This window comes from Anneissia japonica, unplaced genomic scaffold (genome assembly GCF_011630105.1).
Source record: "Anneissia japonica isolate Jap-2015-1 unplaced genomic scaffold, ASM1163010v1 scaffold1826_len1998817_cov189, whole genome shotgun sequence".
NCBI lineage: Eukaryota > Metazoa > Echinodermata > Crinoidea > Comatulida > Comatulidae > Anneissia > Anneissia japonica.
The window spans coordinates 416,256-434,217 of NW_022742159.1; the positions used below are offsets into that span (position 1 = coordinate 416,256).

The following is a 17,962-nucleotide window of genomic DNA, read 5'->3' on the forward strand; positions in this document are numbered from 1 at the left end:
GTTTTTTGTTAAATGTATATAGAAATTTATAATTTCATTATTTTCATTTTTTATCTAAGTACCGTAACATAGGTCAGTATTGGAAATATTTCTTCGTTTTAGTTTTTAGTTCAAAACTTTGATATAAAAATATTTATAATTAATAAGAGAATATTTGTTTTAGATGGCACTTCTGTGATAATTGTTTTTGTTGCTACTTCTCATCTTCTTTTATAGTTCCAGCTAGTCAGGTATCTCTGCTGCATGATCTAATGAATATTCATGTCAATAATACGTTTCTTCGTTTTAGTTTTTAGTTTAAAACTTTGATTTAAAAAACTATTTATAATTATTAAGATTATATTAATTATAGTTCCAGCTAGTCAGGTATCTCTGTGCTGTATGATCTAATGAATATTCATGTCAATACTTCACACAAGCTCCTCTCATTCATCACGTCTCACACACAGTAACTCAGAACACTACAATCAATTACCAATAATCAATGATAAATTTCAAAAAGCAATATTTATTTACCAAAATATACACATCAGTTTTCAATAATAATTTACAGTTATGTTAAATAAATACACAAAATATCACATAATGCTGAGAAGCATAATTTTAGAATTGAGAAAAAAATAACTTTTAAATCAAACATGGATTATATTTAGAATAACATTGCACAATAGTAACTTTTAAAACATCGAAACTGGTAAATGATGATATACGTACGGTACAACACGACATGTGTATATTAACATTATAGTAAGTCTACTTTAATAATAATGGTTTAGTGCGAGCTGTTGACTTATATTATGAACCGTATATTATTACGAAATGTGTACTGTACGTTTAACTATTTAACCGAACATTACTTTTATTCGGTTGCTACGATGTATCACTAACAATCGACAAAAGCGAAGAAGGTGCGAAAACAGTTGAAGAGGAATCGGACGAGTGAGTGGATGAAGGAGACGACGGGAAAGATGGATTATCGCATTGTTGGTCGAAATCGTATGGAGGTGGATACACGCAGCCATCTTCCTTGTCAACCGGCGGCGCTCTTCTCCAATCGTACTGGTCTTGTGGTGGTAGTTGGTACGGATAGTCCATGTATGGATAGTAGAATGGCTCATAAGCTCGAAAACCACTGGGATGGTACATAGGATACGGAACGAGGCTTTGCTGATCCGCCTACAAGAAGAGATAAATAAAGTGAAGTTAAAACGGAAGTAAGACAACATAATGATTAACTTAGTGGCTTCCATGTTAACATTAGACAAATACTAAACAAATTTTATATTTCAAAAAATGAAGACTGCTAAGTGTGTAAAAATGTCAACCGTATGTTTCTGATTGTAAATAATGATCTAAAATGGATGAATAAACGTAAAAAAAAACATTTTATATTTTTTTTATTATCATTTTATATTATTATATTTTAATCATATCATTTTATATTATTATATTTTAACTAATTTTATATTTAAAAAAATAAAGAGCTTTGTAGATAGCTATATGAAACAGCCCGCTTTGTAAACGTTATGATGTGTCCCAAAAATAGATCAGTTTCGTATTTTTACGTCAGATCCAAATTTTTTTAAAAAATAAATAAGATGCAAAATTTAATCACATCATGATCGAACATCAACGTGTTTTATTCTATATAAAATCAAACTCACCTACCTTATAAGGTTGAACTACATGTAGCTTCCCGTCTTTTCCAACTTGATAGGATTGTCCTGAATGTGATTCAGAATCGCTGTACATTGAGAAATCTATGTCATGCGCCGGCACATACAGGTCCTCAAGAGTTGACAGATCATCCACGTTGTTGGTTCCTTGGTGCGCTGCCGGATGACGTCCATGCTGCCATGTGTGGTTGCTGTGTGGAGGTGTGTAAGGATGGTAGCGATGCTGACGACGAGAACCATGATGAGCAGTGTATGAATGTTGGTCGTAGTACCTGTCGTCGTAGTGTGACTCCGATGCAGCGTTGTTGCGTTGATAGCTGGATATTTCAGTTGTAGGGTGGTTGAGTAGTTTGGTTTGGTTGGATGCAGCAGGCTTGCCAGCTGACTCACTTGATGCAGGAGACCGAGATATTTTGTTTATAGCTAGAATTCTATTGCAGGCAGCATCGTTCTCACGGTTGTTCTTGCAGTGTTCACATTCTGCATTGAATGTCCAGAAATTGTCTTTACCATACGGTCGACTAGAATCTCGCAAAATTTTACTGAAGCACTCACTAGCAGATAGATTGTGTCTGACACTGTTCTTCCAGCCAACGTATTCGCCACGAAAGCAAGGGAACTTGTCTCTCATGTAGTCGGTGATGTCTCGAAGAGTCATTCTGCCAGAAGACGAGGATTTGATGGCCATACCAATCATTTCGACGTAGGAGTAAGGCGGCTTGACACGGCGTTTGTAGGCTGGTCGCTGTTTACCTTTGGTCGATCGTCGATGTGTTGAACCAGCATTCAACGATGTTTCTGACCCATTTGAAGAACTGGTAATCGATGCAGGCGATGCCCTGTCAGAATCAGTGGCACAAGTCAAGTTGTGAAAGATTGGCGAAACTGAACGCTCTCGGTCACACATGATTCAGGATCAAACTTATATAACAGATTTCAGATTTTTTTTTATTAACTCTACTGTATGAACTCAATGAGCGATATGATAACTCAGGCAGAAGTTCGATTATTTATATTCTCCGTATGCCCATGTCACTGCTATACTCGGTCACTGATTACAACCCCCGTGATTACGTAACCCTCGTAAAACAAAAGAAGCGCCCATCTCTGATTGCTCATTTGACGGTCACTGCACGCGGGGAGGTGCTAGCGTTGTAGCTTGCTAGACGCGACCGGCGGGCATTGTCTTAACTGACAGGGGATTAAAGAATGATGCGGTAGCACCTCTTAATAAACCGTCAATCGTTTTGTGATTTCAAATCACCGCTCATATTTCCCGTTCGCTTTCAATGAATTTCATGCTAGCCTTATTTTTCCGGTTCATTATTTTTATTTTGTTTTTTATCTTTCTAACTAAAACGGGCAATGTAGGGAAGGTATGACGCAACCGATTTGCTATCATCATCTAATTTCAGTGTGCAAACCATGTACTATTCTAGTATTCAGTAATTTCTAGTAATTACATACTACAAGATAGGAAAACATTGTGTTTTATAATCAAAACAAACTCTAAAAATACAGGTTTTAAACATAGGTCGTAAAATAAAATATTTGTGGTCATTATAGTACTGTAGCTTAGATTTATTTCTTACTTTGTAATACAAGAGTTTCAGTACTTTCAATTTAAATATATAAAAATGATGATTTATTTTATAAACCAATTTAATCTAAATTATAAACAAATAGTAATATACCGGTACCAATTAGCAAATAATATAAAACAAATTGTATTTACAATAGCCTACTCTAAATATAGTTCTGATTCGAAATGTTTCGTGTGTTTTTATGTTGCTTGTAATTCTCGTTTTTGTCAGTTGTGACTTGTGTTAAGCTTCAATTTGATTATAACATGCAATATCTTTGACGAAAATTGTAACGAAAAATGTTCCTATTCGTGTGTGGTAAAGGGGAAATGTGAAAACATAAAAAAAAGAATAATTTTCTGAATCATAAAAAAATAAAATAAAATGAAGCGAATTTATTACCGTATCTATCAGTTATCATAGGCCTAACTCAGGCATCACAACCTGGCAAAAATCGGGGCATTTTATATGTATAGGCCTACAAAAACTGGGACTGGCTATTCAACTGCAACTTTATAGGAAAGGACCAATAAATATAGATCGCTGCAGTACCTAATAGGCCTAATCGTCAGTGTATTATATTTGATTATAACTATACTAGTGTACATAGAACATAAGCTAGTCCAGGTTCGTAATAAATCCCCGTGTGAGTATTTAGAGAGTTATGATATATAGGCCTACTACTTTTTATTCTTGTTTTGTAGGCCTTATTTGTGCATTTGTTTACGATGAGTATTGCATCCAATAGTGTAAAACACCGATTACAAGATTAAATATAATTTAATATCGAATAAATGAAATTAAAAATAAGGAAAAAGCTAAATAACGTTGATATGCTATATATTATTACGTTTCAAGTAGAGCAAACTTTTCATCACGTAGGCCTACATGAGTCTGTATAATAGGCCTATATTAAATGTAATTGTGAATTAAATCGTAGGACCTATATAAGGCAGACAAATATGGTCAATGTAAACGCAGGGTTATTTACCGAAACAGGCCTACTGTAAGTATATGGCCAAGGGGTTTTATGTTCTGTAGTTTATTGAAAAATAAGAATAATTTGTCGCCTGTTTACCAACACTACCCAGCTGGGAAAACATTAGAATACTATATGCAATCTTTATTAAGTGACTCATAGACAATATAGTTTGTACATAAAGAATGAGCCACTTCTGAACGATGAGTAGGGCCTATGACCGGAAACTCACACCGAATCATACCAATTCCTCTTGGCAATAAAGAGCTGATACACTTATCAATGCAATAATTGATGTTTATAAACCGGAATAATTGTCTATACTTTCTTATAGCTCCGGACCCATATGTTCGTTAGTGACTTCGTGGAAGATAAGAAAATCGGTGCAATGAGTCAGTCCGACTAAGCGTAAAATGTGTTAATTATTTTTTTTTTTAAACAATGTTTCGAGTTCGTGTGTTTCATGGTGCGTGGGTTCTTTTTTACCCTCGGTCAGTGACCTTCCAGACTTGTAGGCCTAAATAAATTTAGAATGGTACGGTAAAATTTAAAATATTAACCAGAATACCAATCTTTGAGGTTCCATTGCTGTTTCAAATTCTCTGTACAAAATGAAGAATACGATGCCTAAGGTGTCCACGCGCACGTCATTTAAAAATGTTAATTTACGGTAGAGTTATTATTACCATGTTATTACTACGAAGTTTTTTCATGCAACAAATAGCCATATAGAACAGCAAGTTAGATGATATTGGTTCACTCATTTATAACAGGAACGTTCCCGCAAGCAGAGTTTCGACCCATACACAGCTAAGCAAATATAAAAGTTACAAGTATATAAATATAAAAATCATCTGAAAATATCATTGTACTTGAAAAGAAATAATGAATATCAAAAACAGAACCTAAATACAATTTCAACAAGGCACAGAAACATGTAAGTACAATAATTAGCGGTGGTAATTTCTTTCATAAGTTTGTTCTTGGGACACAGCCTTAACTAAATATGTTTTCAATGGTAGTCAAATATTTTAAAATTGTTTTTTTTTTTTTTTTTTTTACAATTGAAATTGGTCGCAGATTTAGAGGGAATTGATCTGATATAGGCCTGGCAATAATTTTTTTACCTTTTTATCTACCTCTTTAATGTGTTTATTATCATTGTTTTTATTGTGAATTATAATGCCCGAATATTTATATTGTCTATTTCATTTAGTATTTTATTTTCCTCTTTCTGTTCCACAATACCAATTACGTAATCCTGCTCTTACTTCAAGTCCAGCGGGGAGAGCGAATGTTACTAATAATGGGTTTATCAATCGTCTGCCAAAATTATACAATTATTTTATGTAAAATTGATTTTTCTATTGACATTTTTTGTGATTCTCCTAGTGTTTTTGTCAAAAGGTTTTGTTTGTCTTGTGTTAGTAATATTTAGTAGGCTATGTTCAAACTTCTTATGTTCATAAAAATTTTATTATTCCGTCCTGATAAAGGGTGACCTCGGTCACTGTTGGACGTTGATGAAAAAAATAAAATAAAATTTCCACGTTGTGAACTCTTTTGGACAACGATTAACACATTTGACTTTTCTAGGTTAGGTACTATTCCATAAAAAAGGCTAGTAGACCTAGTAATAAATGAACACATATAAAAACACATTGTGAAAGCATAGAGGAATACTTTCATATATGAAGACAAGAGGACAGTTTGATCAGTGAGAAATAAGTCGTATCAATGTGGATATACGTGTTCTGAACAAAAGCCTAAGGAGCCGTGTAGCCTAGGCCCAAATTTACTATCAAAACACCCTACCCCCAGCCTTCAGCAAACCTTCACCATCTTAAACAGACCACACTTACAAAAAATAGACGTTAAAATTTAAAATCCATTAACAATTTGTATAATAATTATAGTTTCTTTTCTATTTTAAACTGCAAGATGCATCATATCGTTTTATTTAAGCACTCAATCCACGGGGACCTCTGAATCCAAAGCTCAGGACCCCCTTCTGTAGATGATGGCCACACGGGCCTGTATACTTTTTTTTTAAATTTATTTTTTTAATGTATACATGTGAGGAATATCTACAAACTTGAAAAATGATAGGAATGATTATTTATGTTTACGCTATTATCATTATCGTTCAATGTCCATGAAATAGGTGAGTCACAGTTTATTAATTAACTCATTTCCGAGTTATTTAGATAAGCTATCATCCTTAAAATATAAATTAAAACAAAAAATGCATTTAAAACATGTATTTTGACGACTCCCCGAGGAAAATGGGAATAGGCCTATCGGAAAAACTTGAAATAAATTGCTTTATTCATTTACGCCTTCCGCTCAACTAAAATCTCCAAAAATAAGATAGGCCGACAATATTTCTTCCTTAATTATATAAATTTAAAGCATTTATCAATCTCATTAATACACTTTTAATATTATCAATACAATTTATTTAGTTTCTCTTCCGCCAAGATACTTCGGCAAAAATCATTTCCTAGATAATAAAAAAAAAAGTTTTTTCGCCCTCCTCTGAAATAAGTTCGCTGAAGAAGGCATTAATAAAGTCTCGCCTAAAAAGCTACCGTATGGTTCGACGTCGGTATGATTTGCTATCAAACAATCATTAGACGCGCATTTGATGACGCCGCGACGCGCTTTCATAAAAAAAATATGAATAGAAGCCTTTTCATAGAAATTTACTTTATTATTCTTCTTTACTAAAAAGACGCTGCTAGATTTTATTAAAACAAATAACATTGTCCTGTTGAAACATCCAGGTTTTACAAAATACTGTTTTACAAAACACCAACTATGGAAAAAATGCTTTAATTATAGTTAATTTAAATTTTACTAAAATTTAATTGTGAACGCATATATATTGCCTTTAAAACAATGTAAACTGAAATTATTGATGTTTAGGTACACTATTGCTGCCTGCAGATGCTTTATAATAATTAAGTCTTATTCGAAACGCCAGGGAGCACTAAAAATTCGATTTCGCTTGATCGCCATGTCGTTTTTGGATTCGTGATTTTTACGACGTTGTGCAACAGTTTTTTTACAGTTTACAAGACAAACAAATAATAATAATAATAATAATAATAATAATAATAATAATAATAATAATAATAATAATAATAATAATAATAATAATAATAATAATATATATATATATATATATATATATAAAATGGTGCAATATTTTGTATTTATTTATTTATTATTCTATCATTAGGCCTATTTATGTTTGCATTGTGATTTATAATATGTCTACAATTATCGGCATATCCAGTTGTTTGATCTGTCTATATTTTTCATGGGGAAATGATACATTTTTGCCTCAGATTTTTTGTAAAAAATATATAAATATATAAATTTTGATTGCATATATAATACAGTAGATTCATATTCATAATTTAACTCAAATAAGAGACCTGATAGATAACAAAGGGAACTGGTCCCTCTACAAATTTTCTATCAGTACTATCAGGATAACATAGCAATTCAATAATTAATAGCACAAAGTCATTAATTACCAACAATAAAAATAAATAAATGAAAGAAGAAAATTATTTAATTAATAAAAATAAATAAATAACTTACGTAAAAAGAATAGGCCTAAGTAAATAAATATGCAAGACGCAAATAAGTAAATAAAAGATGCAAGTGGCCTAACCAGAAGAGTGTCCCCTTAATAGCTTTCTCCCCTGAATTTTCCATCGTTTCGTGGCCTAAAACGTGTCCCCTTAATTGAATGTCTACAAAGATGTTACATGCGTATGGAAGTGTTTCTTAGCAATGACTAGGCATATATGTTGTTATGGAAGAGGTTTCCTCAGTATAGGTGTTAGCCTAACTCTCAACTAAATTGAGTGTAAATATTACTATAGGGTGAATTTAACAACATTGTAGGCGTGAATTTGTTGGGGTTGTGGGAATGTAATAGTTCTGTATTAGTTGTGGGTGTTAATGTTTTGAAAAAAAAAACCAATATCAATTAGAAAAATACAAAAGTTAATTATATGCAACCATTCACAATATAAACACTGGACATAAAATATGCAATATATTTCGACAAAGCTTGACATTACTGTAAGGGTAACGATAAAACTATATTTTCTTGCTTAGATTATAACAAAATATTATGCCTGGATATAGCCATGGTATATCGTAGCCCAAGAACTGTGTGAACAAGAACGTTTTTCAAAGGTAGTTGAGTAGCCGTATTAGTAAGTAAATACATTATAAGGAATCAGTTAAATAATTTTATTCACGAGCGCTCGACCCTATCGATGAGGCTATATCAGATGTAGTGCCAAAATTGTGCTGTAGCGATAATAAAACACGATTTATTACAACGGGTAGGCCTATACCGGTGCTAAAGCGGTCAAAATGCGATTAACTCATGGACAGTGTAGGCCTAGGTATCTGATGATAATCAGGGGAACCTAACTCACATGTACGCCTGTGTTGGCCTGTTGTGCAAACGCGCCGTATACTTGGACGTCAAATTGCACAGAAACATTTCTTGGCACTTAAAATTGACAAACCATCTAAAATGGACAAACCATGCACATCATTAGTTTGATGATTTAGTTATACTATTATTGCAGTATGCTAATTACTACCGGCAGTTATTCTTGTTGAAAACTTGTATAAATTCTTCTAATAGGCCTATTTAATGTGTTAGGTTATTTAATGTGTTACATTCTTTTATATTACGACTTTGTGGAAGAGGGTGGAAGAACACCGTCTTTAAGGTGAACGGTTTTAAATGTGTATTTTCGTGAATAAAATAAAGGTTTCGATTGAATAATGCTCGAAGATTTTTTGCCCTAATCGATATTGCGCATAACTGCAAAAAAAAAAAGGCGCCCAATTAATCAAGTACCGTAATCAATATTATTATTATTATTATATATCTAAATACACATAGATAGAAACAAGATATTGTAATTATGTTTTTTTAATAGACCATGTGATTGATATTTTCAGTTGCTCTATAGGCCTACATTTATTCTTTCCTCCATGCTCTGTTTAAAGAAAATTTTGAATAATATTTAGCCTGTGTATCTTTGTTTTGTTAGATCTGTCACATTATGATTAGCCCCTTACTATTTTGTAGCCAATCTTGTGTATTTTCGTCGTTTTGTTCCTTAGTTTGTGGTATTTTTTATTTGCTATTATTTTGCTGGAATAATAAATACCAAAAATAAATTATAAAACCATTGTTGAATAAATCAACAAACAAGATAATAAATACTCAGTTTGATTTAAATACAACTTAAGAATAGTATGAACTAGGCAGTCCTAGGCCAAAATTATAAGTTTATAATAATAAGACCTTATTAGGCCTATATTTCATTTGTTTTGCTTAAACTCAGTGGATTCATTTATTATACTAGGCCAATAGGCTATCATTACTGTTTTTCATAGGCCTACTACTAGAAACAAACATAATTATTTTGAAACACTTTGTAATTCTAAACATCATTATTGTAGTCCAGTAGTTCTATATTTAATTATAATATTGCTATTCTTGGTGTGTATATTAATTAGACCATATACTTTTTTATTATGATTTCTTTTTCTCCTTTTTTTCTTTGTGAGTTTAAAACTCAATTCTGCATATTTGTTGCGATGTTTTAATTGTTTGGTTTTTTTTGTTGTTGTTATTTTTGAAATAACTATACAATTAGGCCTATATTATAGGCCTAAATTGATAATTTTAAAACCTTGTTAGTTTTAGCCAAACTTGCAATATTTCATCGTGAATAACAACTTTGTACGACACTCCACCTAAATAAATCGTTCTTGACACCTTAAACGCCTCTTGCATTTTTAATGCATATACTGTACTACTTCTATACTTTTCCGCGGCGAAACATAGTTTATCGAAACTAAACAACGTCGCAAGACACTCCACCTAATAAATAAAGCGTTCCTGACACCGTAAACGCCTTTGCATTTGTATTGCATATACTCTACGGTATTTCTTCTATATTACCGCTTCGAAACATAGTTTATCTAAACTAAACAGCGTCGCAAGACACTCCGCCCTGTATAGACACTCTTTGACCATGCTTTGACACTGGTTTGAACAATCGCATTGAGTACAATTATACACAAGCCTCCTATTAGTATTTTTATGAATTAATATACCGTATCGCTGTTTTGGCAAAACATAGTTTATCAAAATTAAACAAATTTGTATCACGCACCACCCAATTAATAAGTTTCTTAACACCCTTTTAAATTGAAAGCCGTGGTTATTTATACTTTTTAAAAATAATATCCTGCTACATTAAGTTTTATAATAATATAAGGCCTACTACATTATCTGTGTTCTGATCAATCAGAATGCTGGTAAAGGGTTTTTTTTTCAACATATTGTCTTGTTATCTTGAAATTTTATACAAATGCTGTTTTGTTTGTCCTTTTTAATTTGTTTTTGTCTTCAAGTTTTGTAATAATGTAATAAACATAATGGAGTGTCTTAATTTTTTTATGTCTTAAATTTTAACAGTGTTTATGATGCCTTCGTACTTGGTGGTTATTCTCTTGAATAGGGTACGGAAATCAGAATAAGAATGAGAGTGGTGTATTAAAGGAGTATAGTTTTTGTGCGCTACACCCCTCAATAAGTTTGCGCCTCCTTAGACATTTTTTAAGAAAAAAGAATGTGTAACCATTCTCCGCCTAACTCCTCTCATATTTAGCTTCCTGTCTGAAACAAAATTGAAACCCGCCTCCCATGCCAATAACCTTAGGCTCGCCAATGTTAGGAGGAACACCATCATTGATTAAAAAGAGTCTGTATGATACTTTAATTTATTTCGGGATTGCTCTCTTACGGAATATAATGTTGATAAAAATATGATAATTATATGTAAACAAAAATATATTCTGATGATTTTATTTCATTCAATAATTTATTTCTCTCAGAACATATAAAACTACAAAGAACAATGCATTAAGACAGTAAAACAAACCCAAAAAGAAAATTGGGTCATAAAAATGTTAAAAGAGAGAGGAAAACCAAAAATCGAAATGAATCTACTATAAAGTGGTTTTCCTTACAAATAACGACACAATAAATATAATAGGCCCCTACATAAATACCTATTATAACATATATTTGCTCTATTAAAATTACGTATTTGTATTATTATCATTATTATTACTAGGCCTTATTATTATTATTATTATTATTATCACTATTATCAAAATGATTCTAGGAATGGAATGAGTGGCGATTTTAACAAACTTAAAAATGTCAAGTGAATATTTCCCCGACGACGACGACGATGATGATGATGATGATGATGACGATGACGACGATGATGATGATCTTAGGTTCGCCAGTGTTAGGGGGAACATTAATGTCTGTAAGAGAATTACCTCAGAACGTCGTTCAAGCTCTGCCCACACTATTATTACATTTTGTGTAAAATTAAATTTTCCCATATTTGGGTGTTATATGACATCCTCATGCCTACGGGCACATCACACAGATTGTCACATACGTAAATAAAATATTGACAGAGCAAAATATTACATAGGCCTACCAAATGATATTAGGATAAGGCAATTGTCAGTTAGGGCATTGAAAAATTAGTCTAGAATTATTCTAGACTATAATTCCTCCATGGATGGGCATTATGGTAAAATCCTCATTTCATAACATTGTATAATAACAGGCCCTATAAAAGTATGCAATCCCCGCACCAGACAAAATATTATAGTCCTCCCACTATATTGTTTTTTTAGGATAGCCGGCTTAGCACTTTAATAGGCCTATACTTTAACAAATTTGTATCCACATAATATAAGGATATTAGTACTACTACTATCTAGGCATATATTATTGCTAATGTAGCATGGTAACCCAATAGTAAAAATGGCTGTGAACTAATGATGTGTCTTTAATCTATTTGCACCGGTATGCAGTGTGGGAAAAAAATTGTTGAAAAATAGTGAATTTTGTGCCGTTCAGAACTTTGTCTTTACTTATATCTTATTAGAAAATAAGAGTTGATTAAATAAGATTTAGTACCAGTTAAATAGATAATAATAATAATTATTATTATTATTATTAATATAGGTTTATCACTACTCAGGCCCGCAGCCAGCACCTACCATACGAGGTCCGGCCACGGTGTTTGTGTTTAAATAATAAGTAAAGGATTTTTTTTTCATTTTTGAAGTGAGGTGAAGTGAGAAACCCTAAAAAATAACGCGGTACGATAAAGGTCTGCAACCAAATTGTACTAACACTGTATTGATAAAATAGTCATTTTTAAACATTTTTATTAAATAGGCCTACTGTAGTAACATTACTATTTAGGCAGGTTTCATCTTAAAAAATAAAATATCGAATTTGGGCGCAGCAACCTCCTGCAAACAGTAGGCCTACAGATAAATCATCTCTACAAATACAATGTTCGAATATAATACTTAATACAAAGAGCGTTCCTGACACCGTAAACGCCTTTGCATTTGTATTGCATATACTCTACGGTATTTCTTCTACATTACCGCTTCGAAACATAGTTTATCTAAACTAAACAGCGTCGCAAGACACTCCGCCCTGTATAGACACTCTTTGACCATGCTTTGACACTGGTTTGAACAATCGCATTGAGTACAATTATACACAAGCCTCCTATTAGTATTTTTATGAATTAATATACCGTATCGCTGTTTTGGCAAAACATAGTTTATCAAAATTAAACAAATTTGTATCACGCACCACCCAATTAATAAGTTTCTTAACACCCTTTTAAATTGAAAGCCGTGGTTATTTATACTTTTTAAAAATAATATCCTGCTACATTAAGTTTTATAATAATATAAGGCCTACTACATTATCTGTGTTCTGATCAATCAGAATGCTGGTAAAGGGTTTTTTTTTCAACATATTGTCTTGTTATCTTGAAATTTTATACAAATGCTGTTTTGTTTGTCCTTTTTAATTTGTTTTTGTCTTCAAGTTTTGTAATAATGTAATAAACATAATGGAGTGTCTTAATTTTTTTATGTCTTAAATTTTAACAGTGTTTATGATGCCTTCGTACTTGGTGGTTATTCTCTTGAATAGGGTACGGAAATCAGAATAAGAATGAGAGTGGTGTGTTAAAGGAGTATAGTTTTTGTGCGCTACACCCCTCGATAAGTTTGCGCCTCCTTAGAAATTTTTTAAGAAAAAAGAATGTGTAACCATTCTCCGCCTAACTCCTCTCATATTTAGCTTCCTGTCTGAAACAAAATTGAAACCCGCCTCCCATGTCAATAACCTTAGGCTCGCCAATGTTAGGAGGAACACCATCATTGATTAAAAAGAGTCTGTATGATACTTTAATTTATTTCGGGATTGCTCTCTTACGGAATATAATGTTGATAAAAATATGATGATTATATGTAAACAAAAATATATTCTGATGATTTTATTTCATTCAATAATTTATTTCTCTCAGAACATATAAAACTACAAAGAACAATGCATTAAGACAGTAAAACAAACCCAAAAAGAAAATTTGGTCATGAAAATGTTGAAAAAGAGAGGAAAACCAAAAAGCGAAATGAATAAAGTGGTTTTCCTTACAAATAACGACACAATAAATATAATAGGCCCCTACATAAATACCTTTAAAAATCTATGATAACATATATTTGCTCAATTAAAATTACGTATTTGTATTATTATCATTATTATTACTAGGCCTTATTATTATCACTATTATCAAAATGATTCTAGGAATGGAATGAGTGGCGATTTTAACAAGCTTAAAAATTCAAGTGAATATTACGACGACGACGATGATGATGATCTTAGGTTCACCAGTGTTAGGGGAACATTAATGTCTGTAAGACAAACGGAGAATTAACTCAGAACGTCGTTCAAGCTCTGCCCACACTATTATTACATTTTGTGTGAAATTAAATTTTCCCATATTTGTGTGTTATATGACTTCATCATGCCTACGGGCACATCGCACAGATTGTCACATAGGCCTACGTAAATAAAATATGGACAGAGAAAAATACTACATAGGCCTACCAAAGAATATTAGGATCAGGCACTTGTCAGTTAAGCCATTGAAAAATTAGTCTAGAATTATTCTAGACTATAATTCCCCCCTGGATGGGCATTATGGTAAAATCCTCATTTCATAACATTGTATAATAACAGGCCCTATAAAAGTATGCAATCCCCGCACCAGACAAAATATTATAGTCCTCCCACTATATTGTTTTTTAGGATAGCCGGCTTAGCATTTTAATAGGCCTATACTTTAACAAATTTGTATCCACATAATATAAGGATATTATGGCTGTGAACTAATGATGTGTCTTTAATCTCTTTGCACCGGAATGCAATGTGGAAAAAAATTGTTGAAAAATAGTGAATTTTGTGCCGTTCAGAACTTTGTCTTTACTTATATCTTATTATAAAATAAGAGTTGATTAAATAAGATTTAGTACCAGTTAAATAGATAATAATAATAATTATTATTATTATTATTAATATAGGTTTATCACTACTCAGGCCCGCAGCCAGCACCTACCATACGAGGTCCGTCTACGGTGTTTGTGTTTAAATAATAAGTAAAGGATTTTTTTTTTTTTTTTTTTTTGAAGTGAGGTGAAGTGAGAAACCCTAAGAAATAACGAGGTACGATAAAGGTCTGCAATCAAATTGTACTAACACTGTATTGATAAAATAGTCATTTTTAAACATTTTTATTAAATAGGCCTACTGTAGTAACATTACTATTTAGGCAGGTTTCATCTTAAAAAATAAAATATCGAATTTGGGCGCAGCAACCTCCTGCAAACAGTAGGCCTACAGATAAATCATCTCTACAAATACAATGTTCGAATATAATACTTAATACAAAGAAAATAATGCAATTGTTAAATGAATAAAGAAATAAAGCTCGGAGCTTCATAGGGACTTACGGCCGCGGTGTGCAATTGATGGTACGCTGACGTAACGCAAGGCGCTTTCTCAAAGCATTGGGAGAACGTTACCGTACGTTTTAAACTCACAGGTTTACCACATTTTATAATATAGCAGCAAAATTTAAAAAATGCAAAATATTATTCAAATTATTAGGCTTCGGCCTGTTTATTAATAAAATAGATCAGTTTCATCTTTCTGTAATTTTTGAGAAGTTTTTTCAGTCTTCGAATCTTATAGCCTTATACTATCAAAACTAACTCATATCGTGAATAATGGACCCAAACGATGAACAGTTGAATATAATAATGCAGGAATAGATATAATAGACAACACACATTTAAAAGCAAAACCAAAATTTAATCAGGTAATTTTAAGACATGTCTTAGTCAATGCCGTAGCCAAGATTTTCAAAGAGTGCGGGACATCAGAGTGGACCCACTTTACCCGTAAATTCAGATAATGTGAACCAATTTTTAAAGTTGACCCATTTAAAAATATTTATGCTAAATATTAGAAATCGAAACGATCGATTTTTCAAAAAGTGTATGAAATTGCATAATTTGGACTCGTTTTTCAAAATGTCGACCTATTCTTTGTGGACCCATTAGAAAATTGTGTGGGACTGTCCTAATAACGGCATTGGTTTCAGTCATTTTCAGCGAAATAGAAAGAACTGAAGCTTAACAACTAAGCCACGTATAATACGGTACCATTAGTACATTTATGCTTAGCGATAGAGGTGTTTTAAGTAGGCCTAGTGGCTATTCATATTTATGTGAATTTTGTGGACGATTGATGTGATTGCTTCATAAGCTCCTTCACCATACCAATAAATAATCCTATCACTGTATCAGCTTTTCTCTGTTGGGTTACGTGATGTGTCTATACCCATGTTTACACTTAAGACTTCTGTTCAAATAAAGATAAGCCTAAGTTTGTTATAATTGTGAATGTTATCATTGCAACAATGTGGATGCAAGGATATACGCAAATTTCATAATGTATAATAATATAATAATGCATGTTGTAAGTGGATCGATTTCATGTATTTTTGTGTGTGGATGTGTGTGTGTGATGTGGTATTTAATATATACTGTATATTTATTTTTGTATCATATATACTGAGCTTTGGTTCGCAATAAAGAACAATTTCATAATTTATACATTGTATTTTTATGACAATAAATTTATAGTTAAAATATGCATTCATTAAAATGTAGTACTATATATTAAAACATTATTCTCGGGTATACCGGTAAATTTCGGTAGCGATCGGTCAGTACAACATTCACGGAGAAAATCCCCGCCTTAATCCTAGTACCCCGCTGGTGCAGCATGCGCCTACGTTATTATAATAAACACTCTCTTATCTAGTTTATTTACAAATATGTCAATCAGTCAGTATTGAGAGTTATTTTTGCTTTGAGATATAGGCCTATCTTAAGAATTCAATAAATGGAAAAAAAAGTAATCCTTCGTTGGTTAATGTTTACAAATAAAAGCAAGCAATATTGTACTTTTTTGTCTTGTAAATAATCCCAGATATTGAGGTAATATTTACCTTAGACCTATCTGTCAATTAGGACTATTTTCCAAGGGCCGTTTTTACATTTTCAAGATTGTATCAACCGTAACCGTCCGGGCTTCATTAATAATTTATAGTATTTTCTGAATCGTGTACCTTGGCCTATATCATGTACCTCCAAATCATGGAGGTATATAAAATAAACTGTAGGTATGTATACATGAAATTATTTTACACCTCCATGATCGAGTAAAGCGTGTGTAACTAATCAGTGGGCCTACAGACTTATTACACTGTATCAAACTGTACAAACATAGACATCTCATATGTAAGGTAAAAACTACTATATTCATTAGTAACTCTTTGTAAAGTAAATATTGTGGAAGTAAATAATTCATATTCATTAGGCACGGTACCCCATTATATCCCTTTGTGGAGTGAGCCGTCAACGATTCTACTTATAACTTAGTTTGTATTCGTGATGTGACAGTATTCTTTTTTTACCCAAAGCCCTCAGACTTTGTTGTTGAATCTAAACGTATTTAGGCCTCATTGTTATAAGAAATAAGATGTGTATTTATTTACAAAGCATGACACAAATAATACTGTAGCCCTATAACGCATGCCTCCTGATTCGTTCATATACATGAGTACCGTAACAAAATAGGACTACGGACTGATGAAGATGCATATTTAGTACATTTAAGGTTAGGTTCACACTAGAGTTGAGTAACCAGATCGGGAGCTAACCTTTAGCCACCGTGTGAGAACGAACAATTGGTTAGCGCTAACCGTACGAGGATCTGAATATGAAAGTTGAGCGCGTGTGTGAACACAGCCTTAGTACTTACATTTAGTAGATACATGGGCCTATATATATATAACAATTTCATTAGTCAGTTAGAATGTACGGGAGTCTGCATTGTAAATTCGTATGATATAGGCCTATTCCAAAAAGCAAACGTATACATACTGATTTATTGATATAATATTTGTATAGGCCTAATCTTATACAACATTAGATACGAGCAGATGATGCTGCATATTTGCTAGATATATATGAATATGTCATTTAAGAACATTAATCAATTCTACCTTTTGTAGTAAATGCTTATTATAGTTAATTTATAAGTAAAGCAAAAAAATAAAAAATGAAATAAAATAAAATTACACCTTTCGTTTTATTCTGACGACTTATTTTAAGAAATTTCGTTTGCATTCTAT

General features: G+C 32.2%; 1 protein-coding gene across 2 annotated transcripts; it reads right to left on the bottom strand.

The window, feature by feature from the left end:
- Window positions 1-488: 488 nt before the first annotated feature.
- On the bottom strand, window positions 489-2,676 carry LOC117118991 (forkhead box protein H1-like). 2 transcript variants are annotated; one of them, XM_033263754.1, is made up of 2 exons: window positions 1,669-2,675; window positions 489-1,176 (listed from the first exon to the last, which is right to left on the bottom strand). In XM_033263754.1, the coding sequence occupies exons 1-2, from the start codon at window positions 2,581-2,583 to the stop codon at window positions 871-873; spliced, it is 1,221 nt and encodes a 406-aa protein (XP_033119645.1). In that variant the 5' UTR covers window positions 2,584-2,675; the 3' UTR covers window positions 489-870. The 2 variants fall into 2 exon arrangements, with proteins under 2 accessions (XP_033119645.1, XP_033119646.1); XM_033263755.1 differs by having other exon boundaries at window positions 971-1,176; window positions 1,665-2,676.
- Between the last annotated feature and the right edge of the window lie 15,286 nt (window positions 2,677-17,962).

Coding starts and splice junctions, on each gene's coding strand:
- LOC117118991 (XM_033263754.1), bottom strand. CDS start 2,583: ATGTGTGACCGAGAGCGTTCAGTTTCGCCAATCTTTCACAACTTGACT. Junction 1,177..1,668: donor ATGTAGTTCAACCTTATAAG/GTAGGTGAGTTT, acceptor CTCTTCTTGTAG/GCGGATCAGCAAAGCCTCGT.